We start from the raw sequence: 21,845 nt of genomic DNA on the forward strand, positions 1-21,845 counted from the left end.
ATTGACCACAATATCAAAAGAATTCAAATACCTAGGAATAAATCTAACGAAATAAGCAAGATAGGGAAACACAAAAGACACAGCAAACTACAAAATATCTCTGAAAGAAATGAAAGAACACCTAATTAAATGAAAGAATATACTATGTTCATGAACTGAAAAGCTCAATACTATAATGTGGCAATAAATAAATTCCTATGGTTCTGGCATAAAGACCCACAGTGGAATAAAGTAGAAACAGACTGGGGCACCTGGGCAGCTCAGTCAGTTGAGCATCTGACTTTTGACTTCAGCTCAGGTCATGATCTCAGGGTTGTGAGATCGAGCCCTGTGCACAGGGCTCCGCACTCAGCAGGGAGTCTGCTTGTCCCTCTCCCTCTACTCCTCTCCCTGCTCGCACTCTCTCTCTCTCAATAAATAAAATTTTTAAGAAAAAAAAAAACACAGAAACAGATCGATGTGTATATACTTACTTGATTTATGACAAAGGAGACATTGCAGTACAGTACACAAAGGATGATCTTTTGGTAATGGTGTTTGGTCAAAAGGAAGTCCATAAAGAAAAATAAGAAATCCTGACCCCTAACTTACATCATAAACAAAAATCAGTTTCAGGCACATTATAGCTTCGACAGACAAAAAACAAACAAACAAACAAACAAGATTATTAGACAATAATATATGATTTTGGGGTAGAGAAAGATTCTTTAAGAGATCACAAATCCTAATTAGCTATAAAGGAAGATTTAAAAATGGAAGTACATTGGGATTTTATTTATTTATTTATTTGATAGAGAGCACAACCAGGGAGAGCAACAGGCAGAGAGAGAGGGAGAAGCAGGGTTCCCGCCAAGCAGGGAGCCCATTGTGGGACTCCATCCCGGAACTCCAGGATCATGACTTGAGCCAAAGGCAGTTGCTTAACCAACTGAGCACCCAGGTGCTCCCATTTGATTAAACACAAAATGAAAAGGCCTAAAATAAAGAAGTAGTACTCATAGGTAGTAAAAACACCAAAACAATGGAAAAATGGGCAAAGGACATGAACAGGGTATTTATAGAAAAAGAAACACTCAAGGCCAAAAACATATTCTTAATCAGGAAAAGGAAAAGGAAATTGCAGGATTGTTCAAGGGACCTTAAGCTATCTCTAACATTCAAACGAAGAAAACTGAACATTTTTGAAGGAATAATTTTTAAAAGACACTTTCAGAAAATTCATCATATCATCAAAAGGCTTAAGAGTCTACTTTTGCGGCATGTTGGAAGTATATGGAGAGCAATTTGGAAAGGCCTAGTAAAGTTAAAGATTCTGTATTACTGGACTACATGACAGCAATTCCTCTTCTAGGAGTCTACCCTAGAAAAATAAACAAGTACTCAGAAAGATATTTATTTTCATTCTAGTACTGTTTGTATTCATAATAGGAAAAAAAAGGCAATCTAACTGTCTATCATTAGGAAAATGAAAAGATGTACTTTGTACAATTATGAAAACAATAATTTACAAAATAGCATAGGACAGGTTCAGTGTGCCATATTTGTGTACACTTTAAAAATACACAAAATTATATATTGTTAAAATATAAATAAATAAAAGAATAAAAATATGCATAAGGATAACAAGTAACATGAGGATAATGGTTACCAGTGAGATAAGGAAGTGAAGGGGGAGGTCTGTAACACTTTATTTACTTTAAATATATCTAATGTTTCTATCACAGAAGGTCATTCTCTATGATATCTGAGTGAAGGATAAATGGGTATCTGCTATACTGTTTTCTGTACTTTTTCACTCGTTTGAAATATCAGGTAGTTGAAAATTATTTAAATGAATTATCTTAAGATTTAATTATTTATTTCATAAATAATTATCATGAACCATCAAACAACTCTTTACAAATCCCTTAACATATTTAGGAAAAATTTACACAGTTTCAAATGACATTTCTTTATTTGGATTTCCAGCATATTTACATAAAAATAGAACACCAGAAAAAAACTCCACATACTAGAAAGTAAAAAATGTAATACAAGGCAGAATAACCTACACAAGGGTTACAATGTGTCATGAAGGGGCCCTGAATGGTGAAGGTGTTGTTGGTGGAGCCGCCTCAAGTGGAATTACCAAACCCAACAAGCAATGGGGGTGGGTGATGGAAGTGCAGACACAAAACAAATTTTTTTAAATAAGTAATTAGGAAAGCTACGAGGAAAAAAAAAGTATACCCTTTATCTTGTAGATACCTTATTTCTTCCAATCACTTGAAAGATAAGAGGATTTATACTTATGGCTCAATTAGGTATCTTCTTCAAATGGGAATCAAAAATGTGACAGGGTACTAACATGTCAAGAGAGCTCTGCAGGTCTCCGTTTCCTAAATTCTAACGTGAGGGGGTTGAATTAAATGATTTCTCATCCTCAAATTCTATGACCCTCTGAAAAATAACATGTCCAAATTCAGGCATAAGACAGTATGTGGCTCTGGGTTGAATCAAAGAGGGGAAGCTGTGGAATTCACTTACAAGAAATACTTGGGAAAAATCGTACACAGTGACCCCAGTCAGACATGCGGTCCCTTCTGTGGAAGTGGTCTTTCCAGGCCTATCCAGCATCTGAAGATTTCAGACAAGAACTCAGAAGATTTTAAGGAGTGAAATGCTTTCAACTCAACTATCTGTAGGTAATAAAGTGTTGCTTTGCTAAGAAGCACTAATACTTATATCTGCAATGGGAAATAAATTATATACTGGGCACACTCTAGTAAATACTAATGGGGAAAAAAGAGATTGTGAAGATTCAGGAGGTATTCTGAGATGCATAAATACCTCTTATCTGCATCTCTACTGCCACCATCCCGGTGGGCCACAGCAGCAGGTCCTGACTAGTCTCTCTGCTTCTCTGCCCACAGATCGTTGTCTACATTGCAGTCAGAGTGACTGTCTTAAATATTAAAACAGAATTTGTCTCCTGCTAAAAGCCCTCAAATAGCTCCCCAGTGTTCTAATACTAACGTCCCAACTCCTCACCATGACCTAAAGACCATGCCCGCCTGTGCGGCCTAATCTCCTGCCCCACTCCACACGTTACCTCAGCACTAGCCTGACTGGATTTATGTTCTTCTTCCACCTGCCATAAGATGCCAAGCTCATTCCTGCCTTTGGGCCTTTCCATAGCTTGTTCCTTCCATCTGAGATGTTCTTCCCTGAGATTAGATCCTTTCCATCATTCAAGTCCCAACTCAAACTTCAGCTCCCAGGAGAGACCTTTTCTGGCCACTCAATCTACCTTAAGCCCCTCTAACCTGTCATACTCTATGCTGTTAGCCCATTTTTTTCTTTATACCTTTTATCCCTCTCTGTAATTTCCCTAATTTTCTTGTGTACTTAATACCAATGTCACTGCTAGAAAGTAAGTTCCCAGGGTGCCTGGGTGGCTCAGTGGGTTAAAGCCTCTGCCTTTGGCTCAAGCCATTATCCCAGAGTCCTGGGATTGAGCCCCTATCCGCCTCTCTGCTCAGCGGGGACCCTGATTCCTCCTCTCTCTCTGCTTCTGTGCCTACTTGTGATCTCTGTCTGTCAAATAAATAAATAAAATCTTGAAAAGAAAAGAAAAGAAAAGAAAAGAAAAGAAAGTAAGTTCCCATCTTACTTCCCATCCCCACTGACTACAAGGTCTGACAAAAAGAAGGCACTTAATAAATACTGGTGAAAGGCACCACCACAGGGATATTCACCACCCTTACAGATGAAAAAATCATCTGCATTCTCTCTAGAACTAGTCAGGAATATGTGACTCCCTTTCCTCTACAGTCCCCAAGATGACAGGGTAAGTGAGGAAATGATCAAGAATCTCACGTGTGCATCTACCTTCCAGCACAGGCTTATGTATCAGAGGCACCACACATCAGAAAGTCCCAGATGTGAAAAACCCATTAAATCTATCTGGAAAACCAGTGAGGATGAGTAAGCATTCCAACGGAATAGCCAGAAGCCAAGAGCTGGCAAAAACCACGTTTTTACCCATTCTGGCGCCTACTGAATTTCCCAGGGATGCAATCAACTAGACAGTCGAGACGATGTCCACACCTGTGCCAGGCATGGAGCACGATGCTGCACACAGATCAAGTTCTCAAGAAGACACAGAGGGGGCACTTGGGTGGCTCAGTTGGGTGGACATCTGGCTTTGGCTCAGGTCATGATCCCAGGGTCCTGGGATGGAGCCCCATATTGGGCTCCCTGGTTAGCAGGAGCCTGTTTCACCCTCTCTCTCTGTGCTCTCACTCCCAAAAAAATCTCAAAAAAAAAAAAAAAAAAAAACCAGAAAAGAAAAGAAAAGAGAAAAGAAAAGACAGATCGATGGATGGATGAATGACGATAAACCATTGTACCAAGGGGACTGTTTCTGGGGTGTACCTATGGCCTGGCCTGAGTAAACCTTTGAGGAAGCTAGAGTTCAATCTTTAAAGTTTCTGCCTTAGTACTGGTGATGTCACTGGTGACAGCACTAGTCAATAAAATCTTAGTATTCTGTATCCAGTATCAAACACGGACTCTAAACCAGTAAGTTTGAGATAACTAATTAGTTTCCACAAAGAATGCTGTCATCTGTGGAAAGAAAAGAGAAGTGGAGATGGAAACTAGAAGGCAATTGTTAAGGTATCATAAGAAAATCACAGCTAGCACGTGCCACAGGTAACTGTGCTAATGACTGGGTAGGCATCACCTCATTCTGTTCTCACAATGGCCTCACAGGGTCATCCAAGTACTACTACATTCCCATGTTACAGGCGAGGAAACAGACTTGGGGAGTCTAAGGACCTTGCCCAGTAATGTGGAGCTACCAAGCAGCTGAATGGGGATGATAAGCGAAGATCATCCCCCTGACAGCTGTCTCACAGCGGCTCCCTTCTCAATGACAGGCAGACACAGTCACTGCCAGATACAAGGGCTGCTCTAGTGCAGGGCCAGCAACCCTGGGTCTATTGTTGGGTACACTGTGATGACGGTCAGTCAGAATGCCCCTGAAGTCAGGAGATGCACTGCAAAAATAAAATAAAATGAAAGGAAACAATAAAATTGTCACATGTTAATTTCAAAGACTTGGGCATCAGTTAATTTTCTACAAGAAAGGTTTCCTTCCTTGACAGGTACAGATATTGACATCGATCTTCAAAAAAGACTCATGGCAGAACTATTTTTATAATAGTTGCAGACTGCTGAAAAAGTTTGGCAGTTTTAAAGTGTTTTATTCCCTGAACATGTCAATCAATAACAGGTTACAGTGAGAAACTCCCTAGTGAAAGCCTCCTTCAGATAAGCTCTTAGCCAAATCCTTGCACTTTTAACCCAAGGGGAACTACAAACAGAAAGGGGGATAATGAAGTTGGAGAGGAGCACAGGCTGTATGTTGACATGCTAAGGAAAGGGTCCAGACCCTTCTGATGCCTGGATGCTGTCCAATTTATATTCCACAGAGAGCTAGTTGTTACTCAACCTAATCCTCTCATTCTGTGAATGAAAAAACTGAAGAGTACAGTGGTCTATCCAAGATGATAATAAAATAACAGCTAACCAAGGTATGAATTTATGCCTCTAATCAACTCCCCCACTACCTTTGTGTACCAACAAGTGATATGTGATGAGTTTTAAAAACAGAACAAAGAAAGTGCTAGGATAAAAAAGAGATTATTTCTGGACAGAGTAATAGTGAAATCTCTGAGAAGGCAGTAATATCTTTTCGCTCATGAGGGATGAGTAGGAGTTCCATCAATGGAGATGGGTTATAGACAGGAAGACAGAAGAAGGAACATTCTGGGCAGAGATAGCAATATAGGTCAGAACACTTTAAAAAGTAAGCAGTTATCATACAAAATATCCTTCTTTATCTCACTGTGTCAGAAGCAGGAAGAAATGTGCACCACGAAAAGAAGTAACAAAAAACAATGTTAAAATGCCATTGGTGGGGCGCCTGGATGGCTCAGTGGGTTAAGCTACTCTGCCTTCAGCTCAGGTCATGATCTCAGGGTCCTGGGATCGAGCCCTGCATCGGGCTCTCTGCTCAGCAGGGAGCCTGCTTCCTCCTCTCTCTCTGCCTGCCTCTCTGACTACTTGTGATCTCTCTGTGAAATAAATAAATAAAATCTTAAAAAAAAATGCCATTGGTGTTTCCTCAATTTTTTAACAATGTGATCCCATGATCATCCTATGTGAAAAATACATTTATAGCAAAATCTATGCAAATAATCCAGGCACAGAATTAAATTAAACCTAATACTCAGACATATTTTTATGGGAGGCATTATTGTTAGTCTATTTGGTAATTAAGTACAAAGAGTCAACAGCTTATGAATACAAATACAATGAGTCTTACTTTTATATAGCCAAACCAAGCATTTCTGGGGTAGCGAGAAGACTCTGTCTGGGAGAAGGGAGGAAATGGGAAGCTGGTGATCCTTGGTCCCCTCTTGTACTCCTTCATCTTTACCAGTTTCAAGCATCATTCATGTAACAAATATGTGAGCACCTACTATGTGCCACACATGGCCAGGCACTGAGGTGCTTAAAGTCCCTTCTCGATCTCAGAAGGGACTGTAACCAGGGTTCCAGTGTCCACCCAGACCCACTCCACAAGAGCTGGGCTGTGGACTTCCCTTGGGCCACAGAAATCTACCAGGTTCAAGTATTTCCTGGGAAACTTCCTGCTTTGCACATTCAACTCATTTTCTTCCCTTCCACAAATTGAGAAGCTATCAACGACAATTTTCCCACTCTCTCTTCCAATAAGGGGAATTTATATTATTTACATTAAAAACAAAAAACAGGGGTGCCTAGATGGCTTAGTCAGTTAAGTGTCTGCCTTCAGCTCAGGTCATGATCCCAAGCTCCTGGGATTGAGCCCCATATAAATAAATAAATTAACATGTACTTATAAATAAATAAATAATAAATAAATAAATAAACCTTTACCAACAAAAAACACAAAGTCAAACTCTAACTTTAGTCACTATCAAAAATCCATCCATTAGGCATTCGGTTTAATAAATAAAGAGTCCTGAGATGGTAGCGGATTGTAGTGGTGTTTCCCAAGCAGGATGTCTTGGCACATTATGCCTTGGTCTGCCTCATGGGTTACAGGGATGCTAAGAAGCCGAAGTCCTAATCCTCAAGGTGGCAGGTGGCCAACCTCTTTGGCTCCAAGCAACCTTCTCCTTTTTCTTTCATTTCAGTGTATCATCAAACTCCTCCTATCATTTTCTCCTTCCTTCCTTTCTTTCTTTCTTTCTCTCTCTCTCTCTCTTTTTTAAAGATTTTATTTATTTGACAGAAAGAGAGCAAGTGAGCACAAGCAGTGGGAGCAGCAGAAGTGGGGGAGAAGCAGGGTCCCTGGCAGGAAGCCTGACGCAGGACTCAATCTCAGGACCCTGAGACCATGACCCGAGCCAAAGGCAAATGCTTACCGACTGAGCTAGCCAGGTGCCCCAAATTCTCATCATTTTGAAGGTGTGCTACAAAGTGAAAACAACTGAAAAGCACTGGCTTGCCCTAGAATACTGTTGTGTTTTGGGAGAGCGCTCAAGATCACTCAACTTGGGTAACCTCTGGCATGTCAATTCTCTCTTTCTGAGCCTTGTTTCTTCATAAGTAAGAAGATATGGTTACACTAAACGACTCCTATTTTCCCTTCTAGTTCTACAGTATAATTAGTCAGTAAATTGTGATATTCCCCATATAACATCCTGAAACATAACATCTTGGAGGGGGGGAGGCAAAAGTTTAAAGTGAGATTTGAAGACTCTCTAAGGCTTGTGGCTATTTCTTGTTTATTTACCATATATGATCATGTGCCTGCTAAGTATGAGAGAACTGTGACTGACAGTGGGATCACAACTAACCCAGAGAAAGCCCATTCTGTTACTATGAAACTCACAGTGCACTGGGAACCACAGACAAAGGCAATTATAATTTACTGGTTAAGTACTAAAATGGGGAGAAATATGAGTGTTACCGGTAAGCGATGGGGTACCCAAACCCAGCACTGGTTCGGTGCAGACAGTGACACCCAAGACAAGACTTCAAGAACAGCAGGAGCTAGAGGGTGGGGTGGGCTGTGGGTGTGTGTGAGGCAGGAGTGGATGGTATGGAGAAAGATGACATTCTAGGCAGAGGGAATACCATCTGCCAAGTCCCAGAAGCACAGTAACTTGGGAACTATATGGCTGGAATTTTAAGCATGCTTTTAAATGGGAGAGTGTTAGGACAGGTTAGGAAAAGCCCTGTGGCTGCAGAATGCAGAAATGTGCTGGAGAGGGGCAAGATGGAGGTGGGAGATCCCACGCTGCTGAGTCTACAAACACTCAGATTATATAGTGAATCAGGGTAGGAAACAAAGAGAGGATTTAAAAGAGTATTCCTTTCAATTCTGCTTGGGGAAGTCAAACTGAGGTTTCCTAGAAGATGTAGAAGAGCCAGGTCCCAAAGGATAGAAAGGAATATACAGTAACATCTGGTTACCATTATAACAAGTGTGATCTTCAGATTAAACTATATCTCTAAATTCTGAAAACAAGGTATGGTAAATATGTTTAAAAGTTTCTTAAAAAGTTCGGAGTACCTGGGTGGCTCAGTCGGTAAGGTAAAGCGTCTGCCTTCGGCTCAAGTCATGATCTTGGGGTCCTGGGATTGAGCCCCCTTGTCGGGCTCCCTGCTCAGTGAGGAGCCTGCTTCCCCCTCTCCCTCTGCTGCAACCCCTGCTTGTGCTCTCTCTCACTCTTACTCTCTAATAAATATATAGCCTTAATAATTTAAAAAAGTTTTCGTTTAAACCTACTTTCAGGGTGCCTGGGTGGCTCAGTGGTTAAAGCCTCTGCCTTCGGCTCAGGTCATGATCTCAGGGTCCTGGGATCGAGTCCCGCATCGGGCTCTCTGCTCAGCAGGGAGCCTGCCTCCTCCTCCTGTCTCTCTCTGCCTGCCTCTGCCTACTTGTGATCTGTCAAATAAAAAAAAAAAAAAAAAAATCTTAAACCTACTTTCAGTGAAACTGAAATCAACCTTCAGTGTTAGTACTTGAGAGGGCCTTTTCATCAGTCTTCTTTACATGTTCATGTAATTTCTCTGACGGATTCAGAATCAAAACTGCTGTACATACGTCATGATCATTCTAAAATCTGTAACTCCAGCTCAGACCCCTCTCCTGGTCTATTCATATCCATCAATCCATGTTCCCATTAGGATCTCTACCCAGTGTCCCCCAAACACCTCAAAGTTCATAGTTCCTCTCTATTTAATCCTTTGCTATATTCTTGCATTCTAGAAATGCTAATATATAGCAGGTCAAGAAAATGTTAGTCTCTTAGATACCATTTGGATATCCTCTACTTTGAAATGCCTCCTCATTTAAAGCCAATTTTTCTACCATGTAATCTGTTAGTTCCTTCAGGGCCTTTTTAAGTATTCTATTACTATTAATTTAATTGAGTGTGTCTCCCACCAGATTAGGAAGGTATTCTGTGTCTTTCTTCTGTGTAATTTGATCTCAAGCACAATACTGACATAAAGTGTGTCAAAATCTCTAAGAACAAAATATTCATAAAATAATGCTAATAAAAATACAAAGTAAATGCCAGATTATGAAATGTGAAGAGTATTCTTAAAACTGGGAGCAGAAAAGTAGGCAGAAAGTTGGCTTGTTCAGAAGGACTATAATAAGTTCACTTAACACAGAATCCAGAAAAGTACACTTATAATCACATGTACAAAAGACCATTTCTTAAAATTACATGATTATCAAAAGCAACAATGTCATTTGACTTTCAGGAAATTATTTTCAGGCTATATTTTATAATTAACACCTATAAAATATTTTAAATTGAGTTTTACATAGTAAGTTCTTTTTCAACACTATCCCTATATATAAATTTATACCCTGTAAAATAGAATGCACTTCACCATAGCAACAGTTCTATATCAACTCCTACTCAAGTTAGAAAAAGCATATGTAAAAAAAAGGAATATTCTGGAATATTCTGAAGTGCCTACTGGAAAAAAATCACTCCATTTATTTTGTAAAAATTTAAATATAAAAGTTTAATGTTTCCTTAAAACATTCTTATAATTAGGCAAAAGGCTAGTTTAGTTTCTCAAATCTTGCTTTATTAAATAGTGTAATGCATTTTTAAAAGAAAGCAAAAGAGGGAAAAAATAATGAAAAAGCAAAGGAAAAAAAACCCAATGTCAAGAATAACATACTTGGGATTGAGCTGGTGGGCATGCTAGGGGATGGGAACAGTAACAGGAAATAATGTTCAAGTGATTTATAAGCAAAATATAAACCAAGGTATTAAATGTTGCAACTATATTACTTTCTCAAGAAAAGCTATACCCCACTGGTATTGTGAGAACTGAAAAAGAAATTCATGTTCACATAGCCTTCCTTTAAAAGTCAATAAAGCATCAAGAAGTGTTAACTTGGCTTGATAAATTAAGTCAATTACAAATTCCCTCATGAGAATGAACAAGTTTATAGACTTTGGGGATCAGGTTATATACTACCAACAAATCTATGTGCTGCATCCAAATGTAATATTAAACTAAACGTAACTGAAAGCATTTCCTTTCACTCACCACAGCTGTAGCCAAATTCACCACATGCACACCTTTGTCGCCCTTGCTCACAGCCCAAGAGGGAGTACTCTGTTATGTTCTCAACTCCCTTGCTGTTTGTTCTGGGCTTCCTTTCTCTGACCTAATTTCTAGCTGCTGCACTACATCCCAATTCTGCCACTGACCCAAAGTCCCAACTCCTTCTATGTTTCTAATATCCTTGCTTACCATTTCTTTTAAACAGGCTTAAACTGAAACCTGGCTATGGTTCATTTGGAGGCTGAGCTTTCTGCCACTTCCTACCACACATATCTCAGAGTTCAGAGGTTCCTTCTTACGTGTTCTTACTTGTTTCTTTAGAACCTGACCACCCTCTCTGCTTGTCTTCACTTCAGGTATTGACAAACTTCCAGGTCACCAGTCTCCATCCCTGACACCTAGAACACCGTCAGCTTCCCCTCCAAATGCTGATGTTCTCTTAGATGATTTCAACATTTACGTGGGCGACTTTTTCCCAGACTCTGTTCCTTGATTTCTTTTCCAGTCTGCTACTCATCTTCCATGGCCATACCTAGGACTTGCCGCCTCCGAAATCCTAAAGTTGGACATTCATTCTCTAATACAACGACCTCTCCCCCTTAGCTCCTCCCTACATACTAATTCTCCGATCTCACCACCAGATTATTTCACTTGATGTTGACATAGATGCTCTTTACCTTAACCAAACTCTAGTCCTGAGCCCTCTTCTCCGCTAGGCTTCAGTCTCGTCCTATAAAAACTCACACTTTCAACAGAAATGATTTTGTTTACTCCTCCCACTAAGTTAGTTCATGGCCATGTTCTTAGGATAATCCCAAACTCATTTTAAGTTCCTACCTAAAAAAGTACAAGACTGGCAGGAAAATTTACGGCTTGTTCCAGCCAAAACCTGACAACAGGCACAAAGGCCCCTGAACTTCCTCTTAAAGCAATGACTTCAGAAAGCTTACAGTTATAAATCCTTTCTCTGCCTTATTGAGGTGTAACTCTTCTGCAACCTAGAAGAGGCGAGCCATCTCTGAAATACAAACATTCTAGAAGATAACTCCCTTTCCTTCTACTCCCTGTGTGAGGGCATACGCTCCAGATGCCAGTCAGTAAACCCAGAGGGGTTTCACATTAATACCCTTTCCTGCTTTTTATAATTTCGACTCCCTTGAATCTGCAAGATAACCCTCCACCCTCCCTCTTTCCTCCCCCCAGTCCCTCATTCTCCCTTCAAAACACCCAGTCACCTCTGCACAAACTGAAGTTGAGTTCAGTTCACACTGGACTCTTTTCTCTACTGCAATTACATTATTGAATAAAATCTACGATTATATCACTTCAATTAGCGTATGGCTATATCTTTGACAATGTAACTCTATGTAACACAAACACACATACACAGAGGCACAGGCAGGCGCGTGCGCGCACACACACATACACACACACCCACACACACTCCATCCCACAAGTTTGCTATTTTTCAGAGCTTCAAATATTCTGTTGCTGGTATTCTCATTCTCTTAGGGGGGAAAAAATATCAAAATTCCTTAATATGGCAATGAGCAAACTGGCCTCTTCCTTATATCTGAACCCTTCTTTACACTCTATGCTCCACATCACTCACCATCTTTCACTTCCCTGAATTCACCCTGCTCTGCCTCACTCGCAGCCTCTGCCACACTGGTTCCTGGACTTGGTATACTGCTCTCCACCTCCCTGGCCTACACTGACTCCGTCTTCAATTGGTATCTTATCCCCAAGAAACCCTCCTCGATGCTCCCTCTACACTAAGTTAGGCTGACCTTGCTACATGCTCCCAGGACAACATGGTTTCCTATATTGTGTATTATAACAGCCTGGCTACCCTCTTGCTTGATCACAGCACCTTAAGGCAGGGAATAGTTCTGTCCTGCTTACCACTCCCTGTCCTAATACTTGTTTCACTACCTGAAACTAAATAGGAATACAGTAAGTATATGTTAAATGAATAAATCTTTAGGGTCATTAATGTTCTGTGAGAGAGAGAACGTTAGCCCGTGTGACAAAGTTCTCATCAACAAAATCAGCTGAGGCATCTCCAATTCTTTTGCAGAACATTTTAAAATACTGAAAGACAGGACAAACATATAGCATTAAACACTACTAGAAATTTGCAAAAACTCCAGTATGATTCCACCCTATTAGCATATTTGGGCATTTATAAATGAAAACTATGTATAGGGGTTACCTAGGATAACTAATTAAGACTAACCCTTTAGTTGCTAAATCTTTCCATTTAATCTCTCATTGGAAGTGACACCAACTCCATACTTGGTGCTGAATATAAAACTACAGCCCAAGATTACTATATTTAACGCCAAAGTTAAATCCTGAGTAAATTACAAAAATACTTATTTTGTATTTAAAAATTTGGATCAGTGTTAACACCTTTGACTTGTTTACTGGCATCATGTGGTACTTACTGATAAATTCGTACTGTTGGGAACATACTGATCCTGTTCTCCCAGCAACATGTCAATCACAGGGTGCCGACCATTTTTAATCACGATTTTCCTCTCCTCCTGCAGAGTTGGTCTGCCAAAAGAAGCATGTTTCAATTTACTAGGCATGAAAACTGCCTTTTAAAAAAATCTCTAAGTTCTAGCATAAGAAATAATGTTAGACTTTAAGTAAACACACACCCAAAATAAGGCTTCGAGTATAAAAGCTAAATTTTAACTATAAAATAAGAATTGGGAGGACAGTTATTATAATAATAGTGCTCAAAGCACAAACTTTAGCAGTCTTACAATAGCTCCACTGCTGAAGTCTACTTTACAAGATCTTGTTTTCCCTACTATTCTCTAAGATCAACATTTTCATTACTAGAAGTTACAGTTCAGATTACTGCCACTTAAATCATTTTTAGTAATAAGCATTATAAAGGAAGTCACTGAATATTATTTCCAGATTTAATTATTACATTAGTAGAAATTATGTTATGTGTTAGACTTGGAGACCTTAAATTTTCATAATCCTGTTTAAGTGAAACATCTTTCTATGGTCTTTGGTATCTTTCGCTTTTTTTGATACAAAATTTTTTTTTTTTTTTTTTTTTTACCTTGCTGGTCTTCCTTTCTTAGCTTTTATATTTTTCTGTTTTTATCTATAGCTTTATTTATTTTTCAAAGCCCCTGTGAGCACTGCCCTCCCCTCATTCTCCTCCCCGGAGATCAGTGTGGTGTCTACCCTTCCCAACTTTCTTCTCTGAATTTAGGTTTTTACACACTCATTGCACTGATTTGTGATTCTTTAAAAAAAAAACAAAACACAGCAAAACAGGGCGCCTGGGTGGCTTAGTGGGTTAAGCCTCTGCCTTCGGCTCAGGTCATGATCTCAGGGTTCTGGAATCAAGCCGCGCATCGGGCTCTCTGCTCAGTGGGGAGCCTGCTTCCCCCTGTCTCTCTCTGCCTGTCTCTATGCCTACTTGGGATCTCTCTCTGTCAAAAAATAAATAAAATTAAAAAAAAAAACAAAAACAGCAAAACAAATCAGGATCACACTGTAATATATTATTCCATAACTACATTTTTCCCCTTCACATTCAATACATATTTAAAAAAATAGGTTTCACCATTTACCACTGGACTCTTATTTTTTTTTTAATACTTTCAAGTCATTTTACAAATAATTTGCAGAAGTGGCAACAAAGGGGTAGTAAAAACAAAACAAAACAAAAAACCCAAGACAAATTTTAGTGAGAACTTAAACAGAGCAAATCTCAAATTTTTATTCCACATTTTCCTGGACTTAGAGGCAATATACTTGGAATGGGCAACACACTCTCAAAGTAATTAACTGCTCCTTAGCTGTCGTGCATGCACCTAGACCACAGTCATTCATAAATACTGATTCTAGATTTCCATACATTCCTAAAATGTTCTAGCTTATCATAACTTTGGGTTCTTCTCCTACTTGCATGGACAAAAATGCAATACTTGGATTTTTAAAAATATTTAAAGCTATCATTTTGTTGAGGAGAGGACAGCCATCTTTTTTGCTCCACAAATGCAAAACATTTTCAGTTTTATATTTATAAATACCAAATCAGAGTAACCGATCCAATCAATACTTTTATTTCACAACATCTATCTTCTTTTAATCTTCTGCCTTCAGCACCTGTACACCTACAAACAGTATTAGGTAAACCTTAGTGCATAGACATCACAAAAGACAAAGGAACCACTATATGTCAGGATGGTTCAGGTTCTCGTCAGCAAATGTTGTATGATGTGTGATGCCTGTGGAGTAACTAACTGGAGAAGAACACATTCCATTTTGTCCTTAGAAATACATTATTCACACACTGACTCTTAAGCTTGGGAAAATTCACCTAGGCCACTGTCACCTGAACACTTACGATCTGAGATTTTGTTTATACAAGAAATTTCATCATCGGTAGTATCTAGAGCACTGCTATCTTTCTCTTCGCATTCATCTTTTGATTAATCTGATAATTGTGAATTATCTTCTTTCTTTTTTCGCCTTTTCTATTATGGGTGAAAAACTTAAAAATTCGGAATTCTCAATTCTGTTCAATGAAAGTTAGAAGCAGCAGTTATAATATGTGAAAGTTAATTATTACATCAATAGAAATTAATTAATTATAACTGTAACAGTTATAATAACTGTTGTAGTTAGACTACAACAGTGCTATTTTTAGTCTTTTACAACTTCCTGAAGAACGATGCAGCACTTTGGGCGATACAATTAGAACAAGGAAGGATGGGGTGGTAGTGATTATTATCTTACCTCTGTATCGTCATTCTCTAGTTTTCTTACATTTGGTCTTTTTAGTAGAACTAATTGATAAATAATACAAAGTAATTCTAGAATGATGAAAGAGCAAGATGCTCCAGATACAGAAAAGATAAAAATCATTAAAGATCCCAAAGTACACGTCAGATTTATAAAAGGGTCCAATGGACCCATATGGTAAATGCAAAACAGGATTTTATTCTCCTTTAAAGAAAAATGTGAATTTTCTCTTTGTTCTTTAAAAGGCCTTTAAGAAATTTAAAAAGTGAAATTAGGTCCAGTGGAACCTGATGGGATGCTATACTTAAGATTCAGGATCATTTCTTGTCAGATCTTCAGTGTTCTTTTGAAGCTGCTTCACAGACAATTCAGTTGTTCTCCACTGTCAAACATTTACACTGTGTCTAGATTTCCACTGTTATAAACAATACTGCAATCAATCTTACATTTATGTCCATTGGCACATGGACAAATGCTTCTCTAAGCCAGAGTAAATTCCTGAAGTGTACCTTCTAAGTCATAGGGTATGCATACTTTTTATTTTAACATACAGAAATACTATATCAATTTAACTTCCCACCAGCAGGATATGAAACTTGACTTGTTTTTTCATAACTTCACCTAAAGTAGTTGTTATCAAATTTTCTAATTTCCAACAATGTGTTGGGTGAACAGTGTTCTTGAACTTTGTTAACTAGCACTCATCGATTACTAAGTGCTTTGACTCAGAACTTCCACATATAAGCACATTTCTGACCTTACTCATAACACTTAGAAATATTATTTCCCTAAATACTTAAATGCTTTTCCTTAAATATATCTGGCTAACAAAACCCCAAGTATGTACACTCACATTTCTCAAAGAAAACAACTAAAGTACCTTCGGAGTAAATAATTTAAAATTATCCATTGGAAAGAGACTTTTAAAATGATGGGAAAAGGGGTGCCCGGGTGGCTCAATGGGTTAAGCCTCTGCGTTCAGCTTGGGTCATGGTCTCAGGGTCCTGGGATCAAGCCCCGCATCGGGCTCTCTGCTCGGTCAGGTGCCTGCTTCCCCCTCTCTCTCTCCCTGCCTCTCTGCCTACTTGTGATCTCTCTCTCTGTCAAATAAATAAATAAATAAAATCTTTAAAAAAAAATGATGGGAAAAGAACATTTTTTTGGCTTTCAAAAAGTTTAATTCTAAAGATAGGATTTTTTATTTAGGTGCATTATAAATTTACTATAAAAAATGAAAGCATCTGCAAGTAATATCAGTTTTAAAATAAAATCTCAGGTGTTCTGCCAAGTGAAATCGATAGATCATTATTCATGACACTGATATGATTTCCCAGGAAGGTTTTCACTTTAGAATAAAATTTTGAGTGATTTGCTCTGCTCTAAAAATCTACACTGACTTACTCTGTTGCTATCAAAATTATATAATGACAAAACACTTCCTAGTGGAATAAGAAGCAAATCATAATCTGGAGAGATGAGATGATGCACGAGCATTGGATAGTTATAGCAAGAAGGATACGAAAATCATGTTGATGATATGGCATTTAAGAAGAGCTGAGGAAATTTGGATGCTGCCTGGAAAGACTGAAACCTTAAACTTGAACAAATTTATTTTGTATTTTTGAAATTGCATCTTTCCCCTTTAAATGCCTCAAGGAAACAGAACATAATTAGTAAAACAATATAACACCCAGAATAAAAAACGGATAGAAAGACTTAGAATAAGAACTTTTGCCTCAAAGTTAGGCTATAGTGAATAAAAGGTCCGAAGAGCATTTAGGAAGAAAAGATTGTGATTACGAAGCCAAAGTATCAATTTGAACTAAGTGCAATAGCTCAAATGCACTAAAATCTTTAAACAAGCTGGAAATCTAAGGGGGGGGGGGGAGATACAAATTTCAGATACTTTATCACCAGCTTAAAATGAATTTTGGTGAAAAGTTTCCTATTTTATGGCTATTTACACTCAATTTTATTTCTGCTGAAAAAAATAAAAAAGAGAAGTTGATTATATTCCTTGAACTTTATAGCATGATTTTTTTCATTTAAAAATATTCAGGTGGATTTTTCTTAATATATAGTACTCAAGTTGGAAAGTATTTTAGCATGTGAAATATTTCCTGAAATTGTCTTCCTAAGAGAATACGTCATTTGAAAGAAAATATGTCCTCCTGAAGACAAATGGGAAAATTAGATAAAGTATAGAAAATAGCAACTCTCCAAATACAATGTTTGTAATATAATCAAAACAACGAGGAATTCAAAAACATCTAAGAATGGAAGAGGAAGCCCCGAAATGAAAAATCTAGGACCAAACTTATATTGTAGATACCCAGAATGTTTGTTAAATCTCTGATGAGTCTACAAATTAATCATAGTTTTATAGTATTTTCACTCCTCAGAGATTTTGCCAAAACTACATCTCAATAAAAAATACCTACAACTTTAAGATTTATGCCACTTACTAATTCATAACTTCAATTCTTAAAATTTTATATATGAATACTTGAGATTTAAACAAGAATACATGGCTAATTAGTGACAGAGGATGGGCTAGAACCAAACCTGATATCAAAGCTAGATTCTGGTTATTAAAATGCACTGAAAATTATGTATTACTTTAAATTATATATTATGTGTAATACATATGTATGTTTAGGCTTACAAACATATACACACATACAGATATGAAAACTTAAATCTGATATAATATAAACCACGTACCCATAGACATGTTTCTTCTGTTCTCACTAGCTGCTCTAGCAGCAGCAGATGGCAAAAGGCCACTTGAAAGAGTTTAAGAAGAGATAAACCAAGCCTAAGTATTTTTCAGTGGAAAGAGCTTTGCATGAAAACATACACCAAGCGTACAGATTGTAGCTGATCCTTTGCTTAATTCACAAACAGAATCCATTAGGAAATGTTAGCTTCACGAACCTTGTGCACCAAGTAAGAAGTCCTACAAAGACCACAGTACGTAAGGAAGAAATCAAGTCAGAGGAAGACAGACTCTCATTCTTCCAGAACTCGTTTCAACTAGAGTATATTTACTCATTTTTATGGATGATAAATTGCACAAAATTTTCAAAGCCCTCTGATGTGAAAAGAAACTGAGTAATAATGAAGACACAAAGAGCCTATTTTAAACAAAACTATTGTGCACAGCATGGTAGATCACCCCATACATAAATGGACAGCAAAACAAAATGAAACAAAACAGCAAACTAAGTACATTTTTGTCTAAAACTGGGGTAGCCAATTCCTGCAACTCTTCTCCCATAAATAAATAAATGCTTTACAATAAACAAACTATCTTTTAACATCCACTCTGGGTATTATGCTAGGTATAAAGAACATTTAAATGTTAAAAAAAAACAAAACTGTATTTGGCACAAACTAGAGAGAACATGAAAGAAGTATGAACAGCAGAACATATCCTCTCAAACATAATGAACTCTGTATGCTAAAGCACTGATAAGCAGAATCACTTCTATATATATATTTTTTTTAGAAAGCCAGTGAGTTAAATATTCCCTTAAATTTCCTTAAGTATATGAAAAAATAGACTTCATGCTTCAGAGTGCTTCATATGAACCTAATGTGATGGGATTGTGGGTCAGGACTATATAAGGTGATTAGTTCATAAGGGCAGAGCCCTTGTGAATGGGCTAGTGGTTTTATAAAAGAGCCCACAGAGAGCCAGACCTCAATAGCCAATGTTCTCCAGAACCACAGAGCCACCAGCACAAAATTCCAGGCTGGGAGAGCCACAGGAGGGAGTCCAGGCACAGAGCATCAGCAGCCGTGGGACTACCACAAAGAACCACCTCAGCGGCGGGGTCAGGCACAGGACCACCAAAGGGGCAAAATGGCCTAGAGCTCTGGGGGCCCAACATTTGACCTGCAAAACTACGGTAACAAGACTGCTGCCCCAGTGGTTCTGGAAGGTGGGAATCCCTAACCCAGTGGGCCTGGAAAGCAGAGCAATGAGCCAAAGATGTGGCTCAAGCTTAAGGTTTTAAACTTAAGAGCAATTTAATAGCAACAGAGACACTGTCTCGAAATGGATCACACATTGAGTCTCATCCATCTGATTTAGTTGTCATTTAAAGGAGACTTATAAAGTGAAACATACTACAAAGTGTTCAAGTCAAAGCTAACAAATGAAAGGATTACACCTTTAAAAAAATGTCACCCAGATAAGCTTAAAAATTGAAATATATAACATTCACCTCTAGATTACTGTGAACATCTGCTTTCATTGTACTCAATGATAGAGCAAGCAAGAAAGGGATTTGTTAATTTTAAATCAAGCTATACGTGTATGACGTTCAGCTTTACCAAGGGTCCAACATATTTGCATATATTAATATTTAATAATAAAAATACTAAAATTAATGGAATGATGCCATCTGATCTAAAGCACTGAAGAAGAGGGAAGAGTTAAAAAATACATTACCTGCAGTAATCTCCTTGCTTAGCGACCTTGGCCAGGGAGAAAATGCAGTCAACAGTTGCTAAGTGATGTACTGCTTTACACAAGGAGTGATAATGTTCGCTGAAATTCCTACAGAGGTGACAACAAAGAGGTGAACACACCAATTTCTTGGACCTGTATAAGCTGCTCAATATGGGATCGCTTTATTAGCTAAGATGAGCATCAACAAAATAACCAAGGATGATACCTAACAGTTAAGAAACATGGAAATTACTCTGGACGACTTCTCATTTTAATGTAGTAACTTGATTCCTGAGGCTTCTTTTGTTTCATTTGGATGGAAGTACATACCTTTACAATAGCTTCTATATAAAGATGCCTGCTTCTAATACTGTACTGCACATTTCATTTGACCATGACATGTCAACTAGATTCAATGAACACAAATGTCGTGGTCATTTTCACTCAGCTTAAATAACATGAACTACCCAGATGAGTCGGTTTGCCTTTGTGCTTCTCCTTCATATCATCATCCAAACTAGGATTAACAGTTTCAGTATCTTTCTCTCACACCGAATGGGAAGGTTCTCGATGTTGGGGTCCACCTTTGTCTGATTTTCCTATCATTATTGGCACAAACATCTAGCCAGTAACTTTGGTATGCAGGAGACGATGCAATAAATTTCGTTAAAAGCAAGCAAATAAAGTACTTTTTTTCAGTGATCTTCAGTTATCTTATTAATAATGCATACATAAATTAAATTTTAGATTTGAAAAAATAATGATTAGTGCCTCAAATCTTTGACTAATTAAATAGGTTCTGATCTAAAGGCTTAAAACCTTTTATTGAAAGACTTATTCAGAAAAAATACAGGAATGTAGGCAAGTGCTTTTCCTTTTATTTTTTTTTAACTTAAATTATTCCATTTTTTTTTCTTCTATATTTTTAAAAAAATTTATTTACTTTGGAGAGTGTGACAGCACAAGCAGGAGGGGCAGGGAGAGAGAGAAAGACTCTCAAGCAGACTCTCCATTGAGCACGGAGCTGATGCAGGGCTTAAGCTCATGACCCTGAGATCATGACCTGAGTTGAAACCAAGAGTCAGACGTCCAACCAACTGTGCCACCCAGACACACCAAATTATTCCATTATTTCATACCACAGGTATCCCTTTCAAAGAAGATTCCCCCCAAAATAGATTACTAGGTTGAATTCTTCTGTTAAAAATGATTTCTCTGTTGTACTATGGGTTTCAGAAACTTTGAGATTTAATCTGCTTCTTAAATCCATAAGTTTTAGAATGCTTCCTACCTTGAAAAGGATATCCAGGTTAATTTACTATGTGATCAGTTATTCCTATATTATCACTATATTGATTTTTTGGAATCTGTAATATGATTTTTCTAGTAATATTATAATAAGGTATTCTATGTAAATGACTTTTCCAGATAACAGAAACAACATTTTAAGTACCCAGTCATATTTTTGTGTTAACTTTATGAATTGGGAAATATATTTATAGCATATTTTACACTTTTATATCTGAATAGTTAGAACATAATAAATATAATTTACCTATTTCTCACTGAATTAAGGTTCATTTAAACAAGCAAGAATCCCACGAACAGTGTTAAGAGTCTGTGGAAAATCCCGAACTCAGACTGAGAAGACTCACCCCTGGCATCGGACAAGCAATGCTCAGTTGCCACCTTAAAAATGAAGATGCCACATTTTGAAGACGCCACATGCTACACGAACCTTACACTTCTGAGTGACTGCGCAGTGATCATGCCTTGTCATTCCTGGGCTGACTTCAATTTTAGATCTGACCACTGGTTTATGTGTTGGACTGTGTTGTCTTCTGCCCCTGTTCTAGCCCTTCCTATCCTGGCACTCTGTTTTGCCAGAGAGCAGCCATATTTGATATCTCTGCTCTTGCCTCTCTGGAATATGAGTATCAAAGTATCTTTGGCACTAAAT

General features: G+C 38.0%; 1 protein-coding gene across 3 annotated transcripts in view; it reads right to left on the bottom strand.

The window, feature by feature from the left end:
- MSH3 (mutS homolog 3) overlaps window positions 1-21,845 on the bottom strand; it is a 174,280-nt gene that overhangs the window by 39,386 nt on the left and 113,049 nt on the right. For all 3 annotated transcript variants that reach the window (XR_004381402.1, XM_032847505.1, XM_032847514.1), the window contains exons 18-19: window positions 19,886-19,993; window positions 13,092-13,203 (exon numbers count right to left, since the gene is read on the bottom strand). Coding sequence is in view for 2 of the 3 variants with exons in the window: in XM_032847505.1 (XP_032703396.1) it covers window positions 13,092-13,203; window positions 19,886-19,993 (220 nt within the window). In the remaining variant the exon portion in view is untranslated. The remainder of the gene's footprint in view (window positions 1-13,091; window positions 13,204-19,885; window positions 19,994-21,845) is intronic.

Source organism: Lontra canadensis, unplaced genomic scaffold (genome assembly GCF_010015895.1).
Source record: "Lontra canadensis isolate GAN:19392208 unplaced genomic scaffold, GSC_riverotter_1.0 scaffold4, whole genome shotgun sequence".
Taxonomy (NCBI): domain Eukaryota; kingdom Metazoa; phylum Chordata; class Mammalia; order Carnivora; family Mustelidae; genus Lontra; species Lontra canadensis.